This window comes from Osmia lignaria, chromosome 9 (assembly GCF_051020975.1).
Source record: "Osmia lignaria lignaria isolate PbOS001 chromosome 9, iyOsmLign1, whole genome shotgun sequence".
Classification (NCBI taxonomy): Eukaryota; Metazoa; Arthropoda; class Insecta; order Hymenoptera; family Megachilidae; genus Osmia; species Osmia lignaria.
In genome coordinates, this window is record NC_135040.1 from 9,035,189 (window position 1) to 9,056,409 (window position 21,221).

The 21,221-nt window shown below is 31.9% G+C and overlaps 4 protein-coding genes across 10 annotated transcripts in view; 2 read left to right on the forward strand and 2 right to left on the reverse strand.

Annotated features, from left to right (window-relative positions):
• Positions 1-7,836, reverse strand: part of MESR6 (misexpression suppressor of ras 6) — a 564,119-nt gene extending 556,283 nt beyond the window's left edge. For all 4 annotated transcript variants that reach the window (XR_004581823.2, XR_004581821.2, XR_013062752.1 and 1 more), the window contains exons 1-3: positions 7,458-7,836; positions 7,108-7,253; positions 6,613-6,762 (exon numbers count right to left, since the gene is read on the reverse strand). Coding sequence is in view for 1 of the 4 variants with exons in the window: in XM_034327697.2 (XP_034183588.1) it covers positions 6,613-6,762; positions 7,108-7,253; positions 7,458-7,520 (359 nt within the window). In the remaining 3 variants the exon portion in view is untranslated. The remainder of the gene's footprint in view (positions 1-6,612; positions 6,763-7,107; positions 7,254-7,457) is intronic.
• Positions 7,837-8,154: 318 nt separating this feature from the next.
• On the reverse strand, positions 8,155-12,658 carry LOC117611893 (uncharacterized). 4 transcript variants are annotated; one of them, XM_034340369.2, is made up of 8 exons: positions 12,429-12,589; positions 12,105-12,317; positions 11,859-12,032; positions 11,557-11,758; positions 11,285-11,480; positions 11,129-11,214; positions 8,667-11,047; positions 8,155-8,525 (listed from the first exon to the last, which is right to left on the reverse strand). In XM_034340369.2, the coding sequence occupies exons 2-8, from the start codon at positions 12,289-12,291 to the stop codon at positions 8,395-8,397; spliced, it is 3,357 nt and encodes a 1,118-aa protein (XP_034196260.2). In that variant the 5' UTR covers positions 12,292-12,317; positions 12,429-12,589; the 3' UTR covers positions 8,155-8,394. The 4 variants fall into 4 exon arrangements, with proteins under 4 accessions (XP_034196260.2, XP_034196242.2, XP_034196215.2 ...); XM_034340351.2 differs by lacking the exon at positions 12,429-12,589 and adding an exon at positions 12,638-12,658 and having other exon boundaries at positions 8,155-11,047; XM_034340324.2 differs by having other exon boundaries at positions 8,155-11,047.
• A 68-nt stretch (positions 12,659-12,726) lies between these two features.
• LOC117611915 (uncharacterized) lies at positions 12,727-15,323 on the forward strand. Its single transcript, XM_034340383.2, has 7 exons — positions 12,727-12,940; positions 13,032-13,157; positions 13,233-13,330; positions 13,460-13,631; positions 13,708-13,961; positions 14,030-14,570; positions 14,710-15,323. Exons 1-7 carry the CDS (start codon positions 12,877-12,879, stop codon positions 15,150-15,152), a joined length of 1,698 nt encoding a protein of 565 aa, XP_034196274.1. The 5' UTR covers positions 12,727-12,876; the 3' UTR covers positions 15,153-15,323.
• A 404-nt stretch (positions 15,324-15,727) lies between these two features.
• Positions 15,728-20,642, forward strand: LOC117607880 (double-stranded RNA-specific editase 1). Its single transcript, XM_034332101.2, has 6 exons — positions 15,728-15,963; positions 16,400-16,446; positions 18,238-18,796; positions 19,167-19,336; positions 19,691-20,249; positions 20,382-20,642. Exons 1-6 carry the CDS (start codon positions 15,924-15,926, stop codon positions 20,495-20,497), a joined length of 1,491 nt encoding a protein of 496 aa, XP_034187992.1. The 5' UTR covers positions 15,728-15,923; the 3' UTR covers positions 20,498-20,642.
• The last annotated feature ends 579 nt before the right edge of the window (positions 20,643-21,221 follow it).

Here is a 21,221-nt window from a genome sequence, read left to right on the forward strand (position 1 = left end):
TTCCAGCCGATCCTGCTCTAATTGTCATTCAAGTTGCCGCGCTCAAGTTTTTCCAGTCGAGTTTTTCAACCGTGATCTCGCAACAAGACAGCCTAAGCGTGCTACGGCGTGCTTGCTAAATTCCAAGGAAACAAGTCCACGAAGCACGGTTAACAAACGACATTAAAAATTACATTTTAAAATATCAAACTATCCCGGCAGACTATAAATTTATCATTTTATTCGCTGGTAGGCTAATCGCGAAATCGATTAACCGGTGTTTGACGCAAGACAGACTTGAATCTATTGAAATTCGTATCAAAGATTTATTTCCTGCTGCGCAAACGTGTCGCGATAACGTCGTTATCAGTAGATCGCAATTAAATACCAGTTCACACGCGGAAGAAAGGATCAGAAATGCTTGGAACTTTGCGTAGGCAATAATCAATCGCGAGTGTGATCAAGACGAATCAATCGTCGATGGAGTAGGAGATCCCTGAATCGATCTTCATGAGGTCGACGCTACTAATTCCTCGGGGTCGAATCGTGCCAGAAAGCATGCTCGCGATTGGTCCAACCCGATGTCGGCCCCTTTTGGTCTTTTCGCTAGGAAACAACCGATATGTGTAGAGCAACCTGACGACGATCGTGATATGCCAACTGGCGCCCACGCTCCTGTGACTTGAGACGTGTTCTTGTGCTACCTTACCGGCCCTGACCTGCCATCACCTCCAACACTCTTTAAAGCAACACCCTTTTATTTCTTCCTGCTGATTATGCCGCCCCATCGGAAAGAACCGTTGCCATTCCGACCTATTGTCCCTTCGTTTCTCAAAATATACTTGTACGCTTTTATTCAGCTACGTTAATGATGATGGATCGACCAGTTGATAGAATCAGATACCAACCGCTGGGGAAAATAATTGGAACGTGATAGGCGAACGGATAGGGATACTACGATCGCGAACTGATTGAATCCGAAATGAATTCGTTTCTACCGTAAGTTAAGCGATAATTTCCTCCAAGGCCGACAATGTGTTTCTGGTATTATGAGAAACGACAGGAGGAATAGAATTTTCAATGGTAAGAAGATTGATACTGTACTTGGAAATAATTGGAAGAGAATGGATTATGATCTTTTACGATTACGATCTTTCATTTACTATACATATAATAAATTTACAATATGGATCATTGTTATCCCCCATAACAATTAATATATTGAAAATGAACAGAAACGTGAAAAGTAGGAAGAAAAACCATCGTTCGACAGAGAATTTCCTACAAAAGAAATCTCGATGGCTGACAACTGCGTTCACCACCCACAGCAACGTCTCCCACTATCAACAACCTATCCTCTTACTCTGCCAGCAATTGGGCCACATCTTCTTGGAACGTGTGCCATCGTCGACCATTGGATGGCACGGAAATCAAGGCTACCAATTGAACGACACCAGTCTCTAGCATTCACCTAAGAATCTCGCGAGCTCGCCGAACCAATTCAATGCGATGCACGTGCAAATGCAGTCTGATGCAGTCACGATGCGTTATCTTCTCGGATCTAAGACTTCACACCTTCGAATTGCACGAGGCGTTTATGCTAATTGCACACGTCCTTCGTTCAAACCGATAACTTCAACCGTAAAAAGTGTTTCACGTTTGATGATAATGATAATGAAAAAAAAGATTAAAGGATACCGACAGGATTTCAATTGATAGATGCACTTTCAGCGTAGCAATTAGAAAATTCTTTACAAATAAAGTTAAACAATCCTTAATTTCACGAAGCTTACGTTAGTGTAACTCACAACTAGAAAGAAACAGTCAAAGAAAAAAGATAGGCGAGCTCCGCGTTGAGTTAAAGCTAATTTCACGCGTGAATGTGATCTAGACAGTTATCTACGTAACCGACGTAAACTGCGAATAACTCAGAGGCTAGCCAGTTGCGATACGACATAGACAGGTATTCAAACAGCAGAGCGAGGAGCAATTTGTGTTCTACAACCCGTGAACTTTTCTCGGGTGTTCCTAATGCGGTGATAAACGTTCCGTGGTAAAAAAAGCAGGAAATATAAGACGCGCTTACATTACCAGGAACAAGTTATGCGATTAAGACACCGGCTGAAAATCTCGACGTGTTTCTACCATAGCGGTATTCAAAGAACCGGGGACGATGCCAGTCGTGTCTCAGCCACGGTTGGTATTTACTACTTGCTATGGGAACGCATTACACAGATCGCGTATTCCGTCACATCGACGCGCTTTTTTCCCAGAAATTCGAGGAATGCTTTGTACGCGAACAACGGAAATGGCCCAATTACGCAAGTGTTTTCGTGCGAATACCGTGTAAAAAAGGTATCGTTACACCGCGACCCGAAGGAATCTCTTACTCGATAGAGTTTCTTTCGCAGAAAACCTCAGCGATCACGTTTGTCCAGAAGCTATCGAAGAAAAGGATCGCGAGCAATTAGCCAGACCATGCCGAATTAAACACTCCAACAGAGGAGCTGAAGACACGCGTGTATGCGCGCTTGGCGAACCGTGTAATTTGTAGCTGGATGTTTCTTAGGAAGGAGAAAACAAGTAAGGTCGCCGGTGTCTCAACGGGAACTTCCTTACTTAGGAACACTTTCGCATAAACGGGTGATTCAGATTCTCGAGTCCACGAAACGTGAAATACGGAACAGAAGAACACGTGGCACGAAGAGAGGGGCGTGCAAGGAAACCGAGTTTACGAGATGATTGTCCTAGAAGCCCTATTCATTCGGCACGGAATCTCCAAGCGGATCTCTATTGTAGATTATTGCGCCATTGTCCATTGTCGCGATCCCCTATAATCGAGCTTCCTTCGCGACCACGAAAAAAAGAGTCAACGACCAATGAAAATTCGTTATGACCGAAAAAATCAACCTTATGTAAATCATCACCGACATCGTCGATTAATTTACTTAACTACTACTCAAAAATTTGTTGTATTCAATTTTCTGTTCCTTCTTGTGTGACTTATTAAGGATAAAGAATCTTCTGGGTAAAAAGTGCATTATTTCACTACTTGGTCCTTAATGGGTTAATGGTATCGTGTTGGCTACCATAGCGGCGCATTCTCGGCAAAGGATGGTGATTATGCACATCGGTAGCGTTAAGTCATTAAAAAGAATACGCGAAGTGCATACAAAAAAAGCAGAAATAACAAAAGTTGGTGCATCCTGCGGGCCGTCGATGCAAATCGATCCGCTCCCGATCGGCACCTGCGCGTGGGTACACGCGATTATGTATGTATAACTTGGACGAAAAGCGGTCGATGGCATCGTATTTTAGATCTTATCACCATGATATTCTACCTACGATGTCTGATCATACGGCGGGACAATTATTACTAACCGGCAAATTTTTGTCCCCGTCGTAATTCACTTTAATGGTTATACTTATATTTAATCATCCAGAACACTAGCGAACGTCTTTACTTTAAACAATTAGAAATGATATGTATATTTACTGTTTAACACTAGAACTACCGACGTTTGATGCACGCTAATTTTTAGGTTGAAAATAATATAGAAAATTAAACAGATAAGTTTATAAGTTATTTTCATTCTCATCTTTGACACATAGAGTAATGATGCGTTTCCATAAATATTTGCAGGCTAAGAAAAGCTGTTTGCACGACCCTTAGCCTCTTAACTCTTGAATTATAAATTCATAAAAATAAAAAAATAAAATCTTACATATTTCGTAGGTCTACCCTAGTAGACTGTCCTACATAGTTCAGTAAAAATTAGCATAACACCTGCAAGCAGGTGATGCATAGATATACTACGAGCATAGTACAATAGCCAGTGACCATTAAGAATCACGAAACAAAGCAGATATTTGATATGTATCATATATGTTACAAAAGGAGTTAGGAAGTTTGCATGATATACGAAACTATAAAGTAATGCAACATCAAATTAATCACCTTCATTTTCATGAATTATTTCTCATTGAAGAAATTTCTATTCCTAATTTTTCATGCTCTCTTTTTCAGTATTAAATTTTCAACTTTGATGCATTGCAAGAAAGGATTGCTCATCACCGTTTTAGAAATTCAATAGACTACGGTTATCGACACAATCAAAATGTACGCATGGAATAAGAAATCAAGAAGAAGAGAAGTCTTAACAACGGCATAATTCGCGTGATTCACTCACGGAACACGGGCATACATCCACGATAATTCGAGAAACATAATTCAAGTCTTGGCGGAGCGCTACATCACGGCCACCAGTTTCTTGGCAGATATCGCCGCGATTCACCGTGTCGGCTTCCCTTTGCTACTTTGCTTCCCATTTTCTTTTTACCCTTCCCGTCACGCCCCTCACCTTGTCAACCAACTTTTACCCTTTCCTTTGTAGAGTCTACATTGTAGATTAATAGATTCTGACAACTTTTCATCGTCACTCGTCTACTACCTTTCCAAGTAGAAAGTTTCTACCGTGTAAACTGATATCCGTGAAGATTGCAAGATCTACTTTTCTTTTAGTACCTAACTATTAGACTTGGCTAACCTTTTCAATCTAACGCGTAAATTTAATTATATTAATAAATATCTATTCTAATTATGATCGAGAACACCACTACCCAAAATTGTAATTACCTTGGAAGTTATGTATAATGAAATTTTTATGAAACCGATGAATCAAAAGGGTTAAGGAAGAACCCCGAAAAATGAGTATAAACCATGTAATGGATTTATCTAAAATTTTAAGTGGATACATACTAAAAACCGTACTATTGCAAAATGAAACTATTGAGTTAATTGAACGTATCGCGTTATTGTCAGAAGGTAATTGTATTGTGAACAAGTTACAAAATACGATGTTACGTCTTTATAGATGTAACACGATCCGTCGAGTTTAAATATCTGCATTAGGCCTCGTGTACAGAATGGAGGAACAATTATTCATATCGTTGAATGACACGCATACAAAGAAGCCTGACAGAACAATAAAACCAGTATACTCCATGAATCATGCTCAAACCTTACGATATTTTATGTACATTATGGTCTCGCGATGTAGTGTTATGACTTTCAATACCTAGGTTTCACGTAATGATTCCGTGTAACTTTTATCGCATACACAAGCTCCAATTTCAATAATGTATTTACACAGAATTTAATAATAATGTTGTAACGTAATAGAGACGCAAAATAACGGATAAAACACGAATGTTAAATAATGCAAACATCAAAGAACCGATTAAAATTCTATTAAAAAAATATTGATTGTATTATAATAATAATTAAATATAGAAAATTTTAATTGAATATCTCGAAGATATTATTGATAGAATTATATTTTTACAGGTCACGTGTGACGTACCCTCCAATTAAACATTGTTAGCGTTCTATTCTCTACTGACAATAAACCATCGCATGAGTTAAGATCATGGAATGGTAATGGTAAGACTTGGTACCAAAGCTCGTACCACCTGTCGACAATTTTCTGATGCTTGTCTCGGTACCAGAGGACACATGTAACATTATGCTACGGCTATCCTAAATGTACACCGAAGGTGGCGTGCTCGTGTATGCTAATCACCACGAAAGTAGACACTTAACCCTCGCTGGTGTCGCCAAGTGAAAAATAATTCTCTGCCTGTACGATGAGCGTATCGTCGTCACTGCGTGTGTTTTATTCTTTCGTTTTTATCTAGACGTGCAACGTACGAATTGCTAGCTAACACTCTACACGCGTCGCGTGCACATTATAATTAAAAAGAAACATCGAGCTTGGTTCACTTTCAAAGACGTAATTTACGCTTCGTCACGGATACTTGCTAGTCTTATTTTGCACGTTGTAAAATGCAAATGTTATGTCAAGGGACACGACAATTTCGTGTTTCTCTTTTTAGCAAAGAGGGAAAAGGGGGCTTTCATCGCTTTATTTACTCGTCGCGAATCAAATTATACTGTCCGATAAATTTCATTCTTTTTGTTTTTCGATGTCTTACCTTCAACCATTGTGTACATAAGAAAAATTCTGTACACATTCACTTCCATGAATGATTAAATATACATCATGCATTTTTCATTTTTCTTAGAAAGTTAGACTCTAGAATAAAATTGAACCACATCTTGATCTGTTTAGTACAGAGCAATTGCTTCATGATATTCATTACCACTGTCAGTATATCACCATGTGCAGTTCTATTTTATTTTTTAATTTAAGAAAGAAAGATCTCTGTTGCAAGAAAAAGATCTACTTTATCATATGATGTGGTTTGATTTTATGCTAGAGTTTTATTATAATAAAACATTATATCTTACATAATTATAATTATACCTTATATCAATCTAGAAATAACATTCAAGATTTATATATTAATATTTCTTATAGAAAAATATGTTAGCGAAAGTTACTTTTTTAATTGAGTTAAAAAAGTATTAAAAATATAAAAAGTATATTCAATCATTTAAGTATTAACAGTTTCTGAATGGAAATTTTTTAATGCAAAGATCAATATGAATTTAATAATTAATTATTGCATGTGACTTACATTTTTAAATTTCTAAAGGTATAATGATAATTTGTTATTTTAATAATGTTCATCTTTACATGCGACGAAAATAAAACAATATTCAAAACTTACCTTATTGATCCGTTGTCCTTATGCTTGCCGATGAAGAAGGTTGTTACGCCATCGGCCATCTGATTTGCCCACGGTGGTTTAACCCAGATGAGGTGCTTAAAATGACCCGCATACGCAGCAGGTAGTATCCAATTTTCGATGCTTATTTCACTATTAATAATAATACGAAATTTAGGATCTCAGTAATGTATAAAATTAAAATATTTATCAAACATATTGAGGGAGAGAGAAACTGATTCAAAAAATAACCAATATGGAAACAAAACTCTCTGTTCATAAATTGTGCTGGCTTTTTAAATCATACTAAAATGGCCGCCTACCCTTTTATCATGTTAATACATGTTAAGATACTGTGACATCTGATGTCACCAATAAAACAACAAATATGATGTACATCTCAATGTTTTCAATAAGTATATTCGTATGTTATACATTACGACAAATAAATTAAATGCAATAACCAAAACTTATTAATTGAACAATAATTTTAAATACCTGAATAATTCATTCTTGTCCCACACAGTATCCGCCAACATTGTTTTCGGAATAAGCATGTCGGGATGAGAATCCAAATGCACAAACACGTTTGCTTCAAACGGAAGGTGTTTCGATCCCAAACAACGGTAAATGAACGGTAAAACCTAAGAAAATATCACAAAATTCACAATTTTTAAAGCACTTTAACACTTTGATTTCAATTTCCAACGCATATCGGTCACGTGACCGATACGTCATTGGTAGTTCGAGCGCTTATAGCGCCCCTAGCGTATACTACAGAAGAAATCTGGACGGAGCAAGTTACAGTGTAAACAAACTTGAAAGACGTTAATCATTCAAAAACTTACTTCGTCATGAGCCTCTACTACGTAAATCGGCACCCTTTTAAAGTACTTCCTAGAGAACGACATATTTCCAATCACGCACTAAACGAATATTCACAGACAGAGGTAATTTGCAAAGAAAACGATCGATAAATTTACTAATTAACACCATACAACACTCACGAACGCGATTAAGGAGACTCCTTTACGCGAAAGCACGTGGTGACCGACTGAAGTATACTAGGCGGGCTGCTCAAACGATTATTTTGCGAATAAAGGACGGACACAACGAGCGCGTACCCCAAATTCTCACGAGACGAGTTTCGTAAGGTGGTTTTTTTCGTCTCGTCCCCCTTAAAGAAACTCCTTAGAAACCTGATCCCCCTAACTCACAACCGGCATATGATATTCAAATAAATAAAACCATTTAACACTTGTATGTAATAAAAATTTTAGGTATTTCAATTGTACTCAACATAAGATACTTAGCTTGTTGAATAATTAATAACACAAGAATATACTTAAGAAAAGAAAATAATTTCATTTATAATTTTATTTAAAAACGCAATAAACTCATGAACATTTGCTATATGTTTATTGTATAAACATGTAACAAACTTAGCAAGTTTGAACTAACTCAAATAAAATATTTCGAAAAAGTATACTACAAAAACTAACTTTTTTATGGAAAAGACCCAATATAACAGGTTTTATACAAATTTTTATTACAAAACGCAGACCTATACACATTTATAATATTAAAACATTCTAGCACTATTTATATCATTACAAATGTACACTGCTAATCTTTAATTACGACGAATCGTTAATCAAAAATTGATTGGCAGTCACAAATTGAATATTATACATATTGTAAAAAGTTTAATTAAATTTCACCATAGGAACTATTCAATATTATTAATTTAAAATTATAACTTAAATTTACCTTATACTATCAGCTTTAATTATAATCTTTTGTCCAATTAGAGAGCATTTCCGACGTATAAAGTTCTAAATGTAACAGATCAGTCTCAGCTCTTAAGGATGATAAAAACTGATCAATATTTGTATCACATTTATTAACATTTTTATCTAAGGGATAATAGAAGTTAGTTTTATTTTCTGGATAAAAGTTACTAGGAAAATATGTATAGTTTTCTATTTGAGAAGAAGAAGGAATATTATGTATGTAATTATATAAAGGAATATGATATTGTGGATTTAGAGGTTCACCTTGTTTGGATTGCTGTGCATAATCAGTATTATATACATTAGTTAAATCCTTTAAATGTTCATCATCCAAATGCTTGTGGGATTTCACCTTTCTTGTTGAACGTGCAGAAACAGTTTTATAGCTGTTCAATGTATCATGTGTACAAGATTCCGATTTATGTTTATGCTTGCTACTTTGCCTATTACCTGCATATGAATTTAACTCTGCGTTTGATTTTTTTTCATATGAATCAGTATTATTGCATAATCTATCAACATCATCAAGATTATTATTTGTTGGAATTTTGTATGAAGATTTTTCTGTTTCTTTAACAGGATTCACTTGTGTTTCATTCTTTTTCCATCTATGAAATTTACTTTTTGAATATACCTTTCTATTCATTTTATGTTCCTGAAAATCATCACTCTCACTTGAAGTAGTACATGTGTTGTTTTGCAGCCTGTGACATGCTAATTCTTGTATTTTACTATAATCATTCTGTACTGAATTTGTTAATGAATTATTAGAATCATATTCTTCAGTTATTTCATTTTGCTCATCTGTGTTAGTGTGACTTTGTGCATGTAACTCATCTTGCACGATATCTCTTGTATTATCATCCGTAAATTGACCTTCTTTTTCAAATGATTCCTTGCCTAACTCAACTTTGATTGTTGCTAGCAATTCATTAAATGATAAACTCTGAGCTTTTAACTTTTTTATCAAGTTATGTTTTTTAATTTCACTAATAAACGCTACATAATTTACTATTTGCAATAACTTCTCTCTAGGATACGGATCTGAGTTCAAATATTTCAACGAATTACGATAATTATCTAAATCTGTTTTTAATATCATAAGATTTGGCATATATGAATCTTTTTCAACCGGATATGGAAAATATGCATTCAATTTTTGTCCAGGAATTCGATAAGAACTTTTAAAATCCTCTATTTCTTTAAACATTGTTAATAAATTTTCACCTGAAGGATTTCCAAAATACAAATAAGTATCATCTATTTCATCATCGCTTCGTATTTCGGGATAAACACATAAAATAGCATGCTTCTGTATTTTGTAAAATATTCTGAGCATATCAATATGTTCTTGATACACTAATTTTTGAACGGATTCTTTCATGAGTTCCATTGTAGTATCTAATAATTTAATTTCAAATTCAAGTATTTGTTTCCATCCAAGTGCTTCGTTTATTAATGTCTCTTCATCATTTGAAGGTAACTCATTTTCAGATTTGCTAAAACGTTCCATTTGTTCTGAGACATAATGTTTCAATTCCTTTAAACAGTAAACATCTGTAGAATATTGTATCTCATTTGAAATTGTAACATTATTATCTTCCCATGCTGAAGCTATTGGTTTTTCTGTGTCATTTTTAGAAATCATATTTTCAAAATGTGAAGGAAGCTTTGTATCATTTTCACGTGAAGAACTTTCTTTTAAACTTTTATCGTAACGGTTGTACTCCAAATGTTCGGTAATAATGTCAATATCAGAACTGCATAAATTATCTTCCTGGACATCAGTCAAATCAACTTTAAATAATGTATCTTTATTAGCTTTTTCCCATGTAGATAAATTATTTGATTCAAAGTGTAATTTAAAATTGTGTATAACTTTAGGTTTAGATGAACTGTATGACTTTATAGTTATGGTATCTTCCTTATTGACTTTAATTTCTTCAGATTCGTTAAGTTTATTAACGTTTTGTGCAAATAAGGAGCTGACTTTTATTCTACCAGATTTAGATGAAGCTTTTAAATTAAAGGCATTTTTCTGAAAATTATCAACATTTTTGTCTATACTATCCGTATTATCTGTATTTTCCTTATTTATATCAACGGTACTTGCACTATCTTCTACATGTATGTTATTTTGTAATTCTCTGTAAACAGCGCCTGGAGGTAAATCATTTGTACTGTTAACCTCAAATTTAATTTCAAACTGATTTTCGTTAACATCAGATCTTGCATGCAGCTTTTCAAACAATGTATCGGAAGTACTCCATATGTCATTTGGATAGGATACAGGAAGTTTTAGTACATCAAAATTTGGTCCACCAACAGAATTTAACAATTCTCTAAATGTTTCAACTTCATTATCGCCAACTATTGTTATAGAAATACCATAAGATCCATAACGTCCAGCTCTTCCTATTCTATGTAAATATGTTGGACCATCTATGGGTACATCAAGATTTACTACTAAATTCACATTATCTGCATCTATACCTCTTGCAGTTAAATCAGTTGTTATCATTATTCTACATTTAAAAGTTTTTAATTTATTAATCGCATCAAGTCTTTTTGTCATATCTTGATTTCCAGCTATATAAGTTGCACTAAAACCCATTGAATTAATTTTGTTACATACTGATTGAGCCCTGTAATCAAATCATTTTTCTTTCAAAAATTAGTATTACACACCGTTTCTTAAAACTGTATATAAATTTTAATATATTTACCTTGACTGATAATTTGAAAAAACTAAGCTTTGTTTAAATGGAACAGTGTTAAATATTTTTACAAGTTCATCTACTTTTATTTGGACCTTGAACATAAAATACATGTATGAAAATATTGCAATATATAATTGAATAAAATATAGAAGTAACATCAACCTGTCTCATAGCATTTGGATGAAAAGGAACAACTGCTACGAACTGTTTGAGTCCAGCAAGAATTGGTTCATCATTATCTGGGGATGTTACAATTGGAGAACACATATACGTTTGTAAAAAGGTTTCCAAATCTCCAAAATAAGTAGCACTGGATGCTATAACTTGTTTATTTAATGGTAATTTTGAAAAAATATAACTGGAAATGATAATGCATTAAATTTGTTTATCAATTCAATGAATTTAGTATAATATAATTTTGCTGTTATACTTACTTAATATCTTTTTGAAAACTGGTTTCCATTAATTTGTCTGCTTCATCAAGAACAAACAACCTAACATTTTCAACATTTAAAAGCCCTTTATCAATTAAATGTCTGATTCTACCTGGAGCACCAACAGCTACATGACAATTATTTAACTTCTTCTTATCATTATCTATAGGTGTTCCTCCTATAAATACTTGAACTTTTAAACCTGAAACAATAAATTATATTCATAATATTTCTTATTTATAACATATTACAACATATTATTAAATAAAAATGTTTGCTTCATCAATTTCTAGCACATTTACCTTTTATTTCAGAACCTACAGATGAAAAAACTTCTGAAATTTGTACAGCAATTTCTCTAGTAGGTGCTAATATTAACGCTTGTACAGATGATACTTCCACATCAAGCATTTCAAGTGCTATGATGGAAAATACTAAAGTTTTTCCTGTTCCAGACTTAGCACGCATTATTAAATCTATAATAGATTTAATAAATATAAATTACAGAAACTAAAACAAATGTCAAATAAAATAAAAATCTTATATACCAAAACCACACCGTCCTAATGGAATAGCTTTTAACTGGATTGGTGAAGGCTTTAGAAAGCCACAATTAGCTAATCCATCTAATATTTTCTGAGAAAAACCCATTTGAAAAAATGTGACATCTTCTTGTATTTTAATATCCTTTGTGCGTGGCATTTTACTTATATCATGTGCAATAATACGGGCCATTCTTTCTAAAAAAAAAGATACTGTGTCTGTAACAAAATATGCAAAATACTATAAATACAATACAACAGTTAACCTTCTTAAGATAAATAATTATTTTTTTTAATACCGCATTATTATACTTGTACATACATACTTACTTATACAGTTAAAACCTGAGAATAAATAAATATACTATCAGTAAACTAAAATTATTCTGTATATTGATTTCTGCTATTATCTATACAAGCTTAAACAATTATCACCTAACCGGTGTTTATTTTGTCTTATATACAAGATTATGATTTATGCCATTTTTCATATAAACTACCCTTAACAGTCATGCCGATTATGCTCTGTGCATACATACTTCCAGACCTAACCTTAACTGGGGGTGCCTAGGACTCCAAAATCATGATCCCTTGAAAATAAAGTCGCATCCAGTCTTCTTGTATCTGTAATCAGAGGCTATATTCAGCTATATTCTGTACCAAATCTTAATGATGGTTCTGTAATCAGAATGAATGTAAATAATAATTTATGTAGCTTAAAATTTGTAGAAATATAACATTGAAATACATTTCAGTTAGTCTTTCTAAGTAGGAAAAGATGGGTCGCCGTTCGATAAACACCACTAAAAGTGGGAAGTATATGAATCCCACTGATCAAGCACGTTAGTAAATAACATAACCAAGCAATTCATTTCTTATTTAATACACAAATTTATTAATTAATATGGTCTGTATTTCATAAATTTATTATAGGTAAAGAAGCACGAAAAAAAGAGTTAAAGAAAAATAAAAAACAAAGACAATTAGTGCGAGCTGCAGTTTTGAAAGGCAAAGATCCAGCTCAAATTATTGAAGAAATGGAAAAAATAGATCAAATGGGTTTGTCTAAAGTTTAATATTTTTCAAGTAATTATATTCATTATTGTCATATTATAATGTATGTATAATTTTTAGAATACAATGTAATGCAACCACCACCTCTGAATGAAAAAGTTTTAAAAGATAAACGAAAGAAACTAAAGGAAACTCTAGATCGTGTCTTAAAAATGTATGTAAGTACTTTAAATATTATAGTTATAAATTTCCTTCAAAAATATTTGGAAAGGTAAAATTAATATTGATAAGTAATGTTTCATAGAATGTTGTATGTTTATCATATTCTGTTCTCTTTTGATTTAAAGGCAAAAGATGATCAAGAAAAATGGGCTGAATTAAAAGAGCAATTAATACAATATGAACGTAGAAGGATAGATTTAGTTTCATATTTTGAAGCTGTAAGACATGCACAACAGGTGCAAGTTGATGAAATTCCTCTACCATCAGCTGGTAATGACATATCCCGAATGTATTCAGGTATATTTTAAACATGTTTAAAGTATTACTCATAATACATACTTTTCTTCAATTTATATAAGACATATTGTTTTAGGTTCTCTAACTTCACAAATACCTTTACCTGATATGCCTCAACCACCAACACATATTTATCCTCCTCATCCACACTATATACCACAACATCATCCTTTAATGAATATACCCATACCACCAAGTATTTTAAAGAAAACAAGTGCATATGCAGCATCTCCCTCCATGCCCACATTAGCACCCAACAAGGAACCACCTGGAGTACCACCTTTTCCTCCTCCAGATTTATCAAGTGAAGATGAAGATGTACCTGAAAAGGTTAGTACTTAAAATTATTCATATAGTATGTGTTCAAAAGAAATAATAATCATATATAATATGTACAGGCTAAAGATCCAGCACCAAAATCCAGGACAATACGATTTGCAGATGATAAAGAAGATAGTAAGCAAGAATCAGACAGTAAAGATAAAGAAACAGATAAAGACAAGGAAAAAGAAAGAGACATGTCTAAGGTGAAACCAACTACTCTACAGCAGAAAATGTTGGCCATGGCAGGACAAGATATCGATCAGTTTATGCGCGAAATGGAAGTTGTTCATAAAAAACGAGAAACTGAACGAGCTCAAGATCTTAATGCTCGGTTATCGTTACTTGAAGAAAATGAATCTAATTCAAAATCTAATAACAAATCTACTAATAATAAAGCAGAAGAAGACGATCTTGAACCCCCAGGAGCATCGGATCATTCTTCAAACCATAATCAACATACATCTTCACATTCTCATTCTCAACATACCCAACCTCATACAATGCCTCCTATGGGAATGCCACCTCCTCCTTTAATGTATAGACCACCACCACCACCATTACATTTAAGAATGCCTCCACCACCACCACCTCGCATTGGTCTTCGACTACCTCCCGGTAAGAATATTGCAATATATAAAATAATTTATGGTATATTATAGCGTTAAAAAGCTTTTTATAAGGCTAATTCCTTTCTGTAGTTATCTTTTTATGTAAACATTAGTACTTTTATTTTCTATTAACCCTTTGTCTATAGGTCCACCACCAGGAATGCCAAGAATGTTAAGACCTGGTCCTCCAAGTATGCCTAGAATGCCACCTCCACAAATGCAAATGCCAAATCTATCAAATATGTCAAATATAGGAAATCCTCAAATGCAGGCACAATCTGCAACTGGATCACAGCCAAAAACACCTAATGTTCTTTCTGCTGCACCACAACTAATTAATAGAAAAGATAAAGATGGCAAAAGTACCACAACTATTGAAGCAAAACCACAAATTAGAAATTTGGCTGCTGATGTTACAAGATTTCTTCCTACCTCTCTCCGTGTAAAAAGAGATGATAAGAAAAAACCAAGTATTTTATCTAGACTTTCAGAAAGAATACCAGAAACACAACCAATACGAACTTCTCAACCTAAAACTAAAGATGATGCATACATGCAATTTATGCAAGAAATGGAAGGATTACTATAAATTTATATTATATTATAATGCCATTTTATTGAGATAGAAAATAATTAAATCTTGTAAAATGTGTTATGATTGTTATTGCTATAATGAAATACCTAATATATATTCCCTAATTTTTAATACTACACGTTCATAAATTTTATCTGACTTTATAAATAAACCTACATGAGATTCTTTTTTCATCAAAATAACTAAAAAATTAAAAGTTATATTTTATGTTTATAAATATTAATATTGTACTTATTAGCAATTATTTTAAATATACTGTATATGTTACATTTAATAGCCACCGAATGATAAATATTTGTATTTGTTATAAATACCATAAAAAATATTTCATTGATAAATTACTTACAAAATGAAGTTTCTCTGTTGTATTTTAATTTATTTTACTTGGTATTTAATTCTTTAATGTCACTTTTAAAACATACGTGCTATTACTTTGTTTAGCTTTAGTTTATTTAATTTTAAATCATAATAGGAATAATCTTAAAATTAATTTTTGTTTTAATTCATAAACTTATCTAAGCATGCGCTTCGACTCCAATATGGCAGACTTTCCATTTCCGACAATAGAAAATAACGTCATTTCCTATTTCTCTCCAACGAGAAAGTAAGTTGGATCCAATCCATTAATGGGTTAGTATGGATTACCCGTGTTTCTTATAAGTTAATTATATTTTACAAGTGAATGTAAAAAGAAATTCTGACGTTTTTTTATGTTCCAAAATTAATTATATTCGAATTAATTTCATCAAAAACTTAAAAGCCAAGATGTATACGAGGAACAGACAAAGCCAAGGCTATGCCAACGGTGAGTTATTTTATATACACATTTAAAATAAGAAGCCCAATTATACTTTAATTTAATAAATGTTACATATACATGTTTGTTACATTTCATAATTATATGTTATTAATAAGTTTAAGAGAAAAAAATCAATATCTATGTGTTAGTTTATAGAGAATGGCGTCCTCTAATGAAGATCACTTTGATAATTTTATTTCACGCATGTTTGTAAGAATTGAGAAAAAATGACTATAATAACGTTTCAGAAATTGTGTATTGAAGTAATTGTTAATTTTTCAGTTTTTGTATATGTGTAGTTGTATATTTTATTTTAAATCCCTTAATTTTAATTGTAAATAAAGCTTGTTTTTGTTATGAAGTTATATTACTTTAAATTGCAAACATTAACATTAATATTTATGTTAAGTAATATTACTCATGTGTATAATTACATTTACAGCAAGGAACCAAAATAATCCAAATATAGGATACCAAGGTCAAAACACTGTAAGTTTGATTCTTTTGATAACGACATTCACGTATTAGTATTTTATAAGAAATCTAGAAAAATTTTGAAAAATGTAGCTTTATATGAATAGCTATTATACTTAAACATGTATGCTCAAGTGGAACCACATTAAGTTGAATACATAGTAGCTTTTATATTACAAATTATAAAATATTTTATATACCAAAAAATATGAAATGCTATAGTTCATAAAATCATTTTATTTATTTCTTTTTTTTGTTAAATCTTGTTTTTAGCCCTAAGCTTCCAGAAATAATCAAAAGAATCCTTATGGGCGATGCTTCCTCTAGTATTGCTTCATATTTAAATTAATCTTAGTTAATATTCTATTATATTTAACTAAAAAATTCATTTTTAAACTAATGCACTAAAATTACTTTATCAGAGAAATTAAATTTATTGAGGAAAATGAGATGTTAATAAATTTTTTATTTGAAACAATAGCTGCAAAATAATCTTGTTAAAAACTGTTTTCGCTATATTCTTTGTTTTTCTCAACAACTCTATAACAAGAGTGTACATTTTAAAAAAAATTGTTGCAAGTAATATTTTTGTTTTTCACGTTTTTTAATAAATGCAGAACTCGTTGATTTGTTTCAAGAACAATACTAGATTATTTGCAACTATATATATATATGTAGAAAATGTTTTTAATTATGTATATGAATACATACATACATAGAATAATCCCAGGAGGAACACATAGTGTGCATTATATTTAATACTTTGGAATTCTATAATTTGAGAATAAGAATATTAGAATACAATTATTATTATCAGCCTTAATTTGGAATTATGATACTAACATTCTTTTTTAATTGTAAAGATATTAGAGTCTGATTTAATATTTTAGAGCTCTAGCTTGGCCCATTTGCTAGCTCAGTTTATACTTTGAAAATGATCATATCTGAATATTTTCTGCATCAAAACAGTAATTTTTTTTAAATTAATTGTATACTGTTAATAGTTGTAAATAGTTTTCTTGTAATTGTAATAATTCAATACTTCTGCTTTATTACAAACCATGATATAAACTTACATTCAGCTTTTAGATTAAATTGTATTAATGTAAAGTAAAACAAGGTTGCAAAAGATATTTTACATTTTTTGTAATTAAAATATATAGTTGTTCCATTTGTTGTTTTCAATATTTCGTCCATTTGCATGTACTAATTAGTGGTCCCTACTTCCCCTTTCCCTGCAATGCAGGAACTAGTAGCTATACAACAATACCGAGGAGGTCTATTCAGCCAGGGGCTAGTTCGTCGGTTACCCACATAGCATAACCGTCCATAGGCCATATTTTTTATATTATGCTGAACTGATATTTACACAACACAAATTATTTCTTTTGTTTCAGAAAGTTATATTTCAAACATAAAATGCATAGCAAAAAATTATCAAAATATACTAATATTTATAAGTTTAGCATGTTATAATTATTAAAAGCACATATAGTTTAGTATTTTGTACTCATCATCGATTAAAAAATACTTCATATTGCTTTTTTTACTATTTTTAAACCATTTAATTATTAGTATTCTTCTAAACATACATAAACTACTTTTGTATCTTTTATTCATAATTGGAAGGTTTTGTAAACTCAGTTCAGTTATGAAGAAATATTGGTCAAGAAAGTAATTTGGTTGGTATGAGTTATGGGGGTAGCATTAGATTGCTTCCGAGTACATACACGATGCTAGACCTTGGTGGGATAGCACAACCATAGAGGTTCCTTGTGTAGCGGCGACCCACCCTATGTTTTACAGTACAATCAACAAGGAGGTTTCCAGGGAACTCCGCCAGCGAACCCATCAAGCAATTTCAAGCAAGGAAGCGTACAAAATGTGCAAGCATTTAAACAACAACCACCACCACAAATGCAACAAGCAGTATCAAGAAATCTACAGCAAGTAAAACCACCACAACTACAGCAACAACCATCGCCGCAAATTAAGCCACCACAACAACCTATTGCAAATTCTCCTCAAATTCAGCCTCAACCACAATCTCAACCTCCTCCTCAGTCTCAATCACAACTTCAACCACCATCTCAACCTCAACCTCCGCCTCAACGATTAAAACCAATTTTGAAACAGCCTTCCCAGCCTGTACAACAACAAAGCTCAATAACAACACAAAATAATCCTGTTTCATCTTCTCAACCATCAGTTCCTACTCCAGCATCTCCTCTAACAACTAATTCTAATCCCACACCACCAGTAAATAATAACAGTTCTGAATTAAAAACTGAAAATCAAGTGCCTGAAAATACAGATGTTGAAATGCAAGAACAACTCCCAAGATGGAGACGTAAAGCACCTGGGTGTAAGTAATTAATATGTAATGTTTATTATATTCTTCTTAAATTTTATGTTTTCTTAAACTTAATTGAAAAATACTTTTGAAAAAAGCCCACTGTTGATACTAATTCTCTTTCAATCTGAAAAAATAATTATGAAAAACTTATTGTCATTTTTCTGAATAATTGTATTATTTAAAATGTACTTGATAAAATGATGAAAAATCACTGCGCAAATTTGAAGATTGTAATAATAATGTCATCTGCTCCAATAACTTATTGTTGAGCTATGATATTTTTATTATAACCATTGTGAATACTTAATACTGATATTTATGTTGAACTAAATTAATTGATGCCATAGTTTGATAAATGAAGTAAAATTTGTATCTTTAGTTAGGGTAAGTAAAAAGTTGAAGCGACTTCGTCTGAACCAGCGGTTAAGGAAAACATTACAACCAAAGAATGCAATCATGGTACTGAATGAAATGAAAGCAGGAGTGCAGTTCACATTTCCTGAAACTCAAGGACCTATGCCAAACTCGCTGTACCTTGTTCATGCAGAGGTAAATCAATAAATGTTAATTATTATAGAATTAATATAATTTTTATATTTATTGTTCTAAATAAAAACAAGTTGCATAGAACTCGGACGATTGGTTCTTGAAATAATCGTCGACATACATACCGAAGTACTTCATTTTATATAACGTATATCAATAAATGATGATGATCATAGTAAATAGTTTTTCAAATAGGTAACGGCAGCTAACATGTGTAGCTCTGAAAGTAACCTATGTATAAAAAATATTATGGACTTTATAAATTATGTTTCACTTGAATAATATAATGTTACTACTTTCGAAATATAAGATATATTTGTAAGCTAATTATTATTAACATAATCTAAATAAAAACAGCTGGATGGAAAAACCTATGTTGGACAAGGATTGTCTAAACCTCTTGCCCGTCAAAATGCTGCTGAAAATGCTCTGAAGGCTTTGTTACTTGAAAAAATGACTGCAGCATCTCTAAAAGCACGGATTGATGCTGAATCAGATGGGCAATCAAATCAGTCCACAGATTCATTTAATACATCCAAGGATGACAATACTGAAGATGGTGGAACATCAATGGATACCACTATTGATGAAAGTAATGAAATTCCATGGAGTTCATTGGCTAGCTTTGCATTATATAAACTTTTCCTTGAATGGCATAATCAGGGAACATCTGTTCCGGTTCCAAGACCAGGATTGCCATCACCCGTTAAAGGAATCAAAAGAGAGATTTCTCAGGTTCCAAAAACTCCAGTCCAAAAAGAACTTCCACCAAATGCAACAAACATACATCCTGTAATGTTATTAAATCAAATGAGACCAGGTTTAACATATATAGAATTAAATCGGGCTAGTAATCCACCTAACACAATGTTCACTCTTGCTGTAGATATTGATGGTGTGGAATATACAGGAACAGGTAATCCAATCTTTAATTTGAATTTATATTCTATACATTAAAATTGGAACTGATTGAAATTAGAATACATACAAAAAAAAAGAAGTATCTTCTTTATCATGGTTTTATAAAAAATATATACATATATTGCAGCTAAAAATAAGAAAGATGCCAAGAAAATTGCAGCAAAATCTGCGCTCTTAGCATTATATGGTTTAAGCTATCCAGATGAGACCATACCAATACCCCAAGAGCAACAAATGGCTTAAAAAAGAATGACATATGGATATAATTGATTTTTATCATTTCGATTGACCACAATTTCAGTTTGACTGTTCCAGTTTATAAATTATATAAATTACTACGAATTGTAGTAAAGAATCTAAAATTTTAATTATTGTAATAATAACTACAACTTATTATGAAAACTTTACAGAAGTATTTTTTTCAATAAAATTTCACATTACAGTATAAATAATTTAGCAAACGTACTATATTAAAGTGATTGACATATTTCTTTTATTAATGAAGTTATATATTTTTATATGTGTTTAATTGTATTTTACGATAAATTAACACCTTAGTATGAATCATGTTTAAAAAATATATAAATAATTCATTATTATTCTTATTAATCTGTTCCTAATTGAATTCAGTATAATGTTATAATTACCATACCAATATAAAACTATCTGTAAGTGAAGAAGTAATGAAATTGTAATTTAAATCATAATTTACCAGAAAAGAATGTTTGTTCTTTTGTTTGGTTTTTTTTTCTTCTTCAAAATAGTCTACTTTTATATGTAGTCCACAACTTACAGTCGTTTTGTATTCAACCTTTTACATTGTAATGTCATATCCAAATTAAAATCTGAATGTATTAATAAATTACAATATTATGAAAATGTTGTGCTTTTATTGTTCATTATCAAAATAATTTGTAATATTTAATTAAATACGTATGAAAGCTTATATATCATATTATACCTCAGA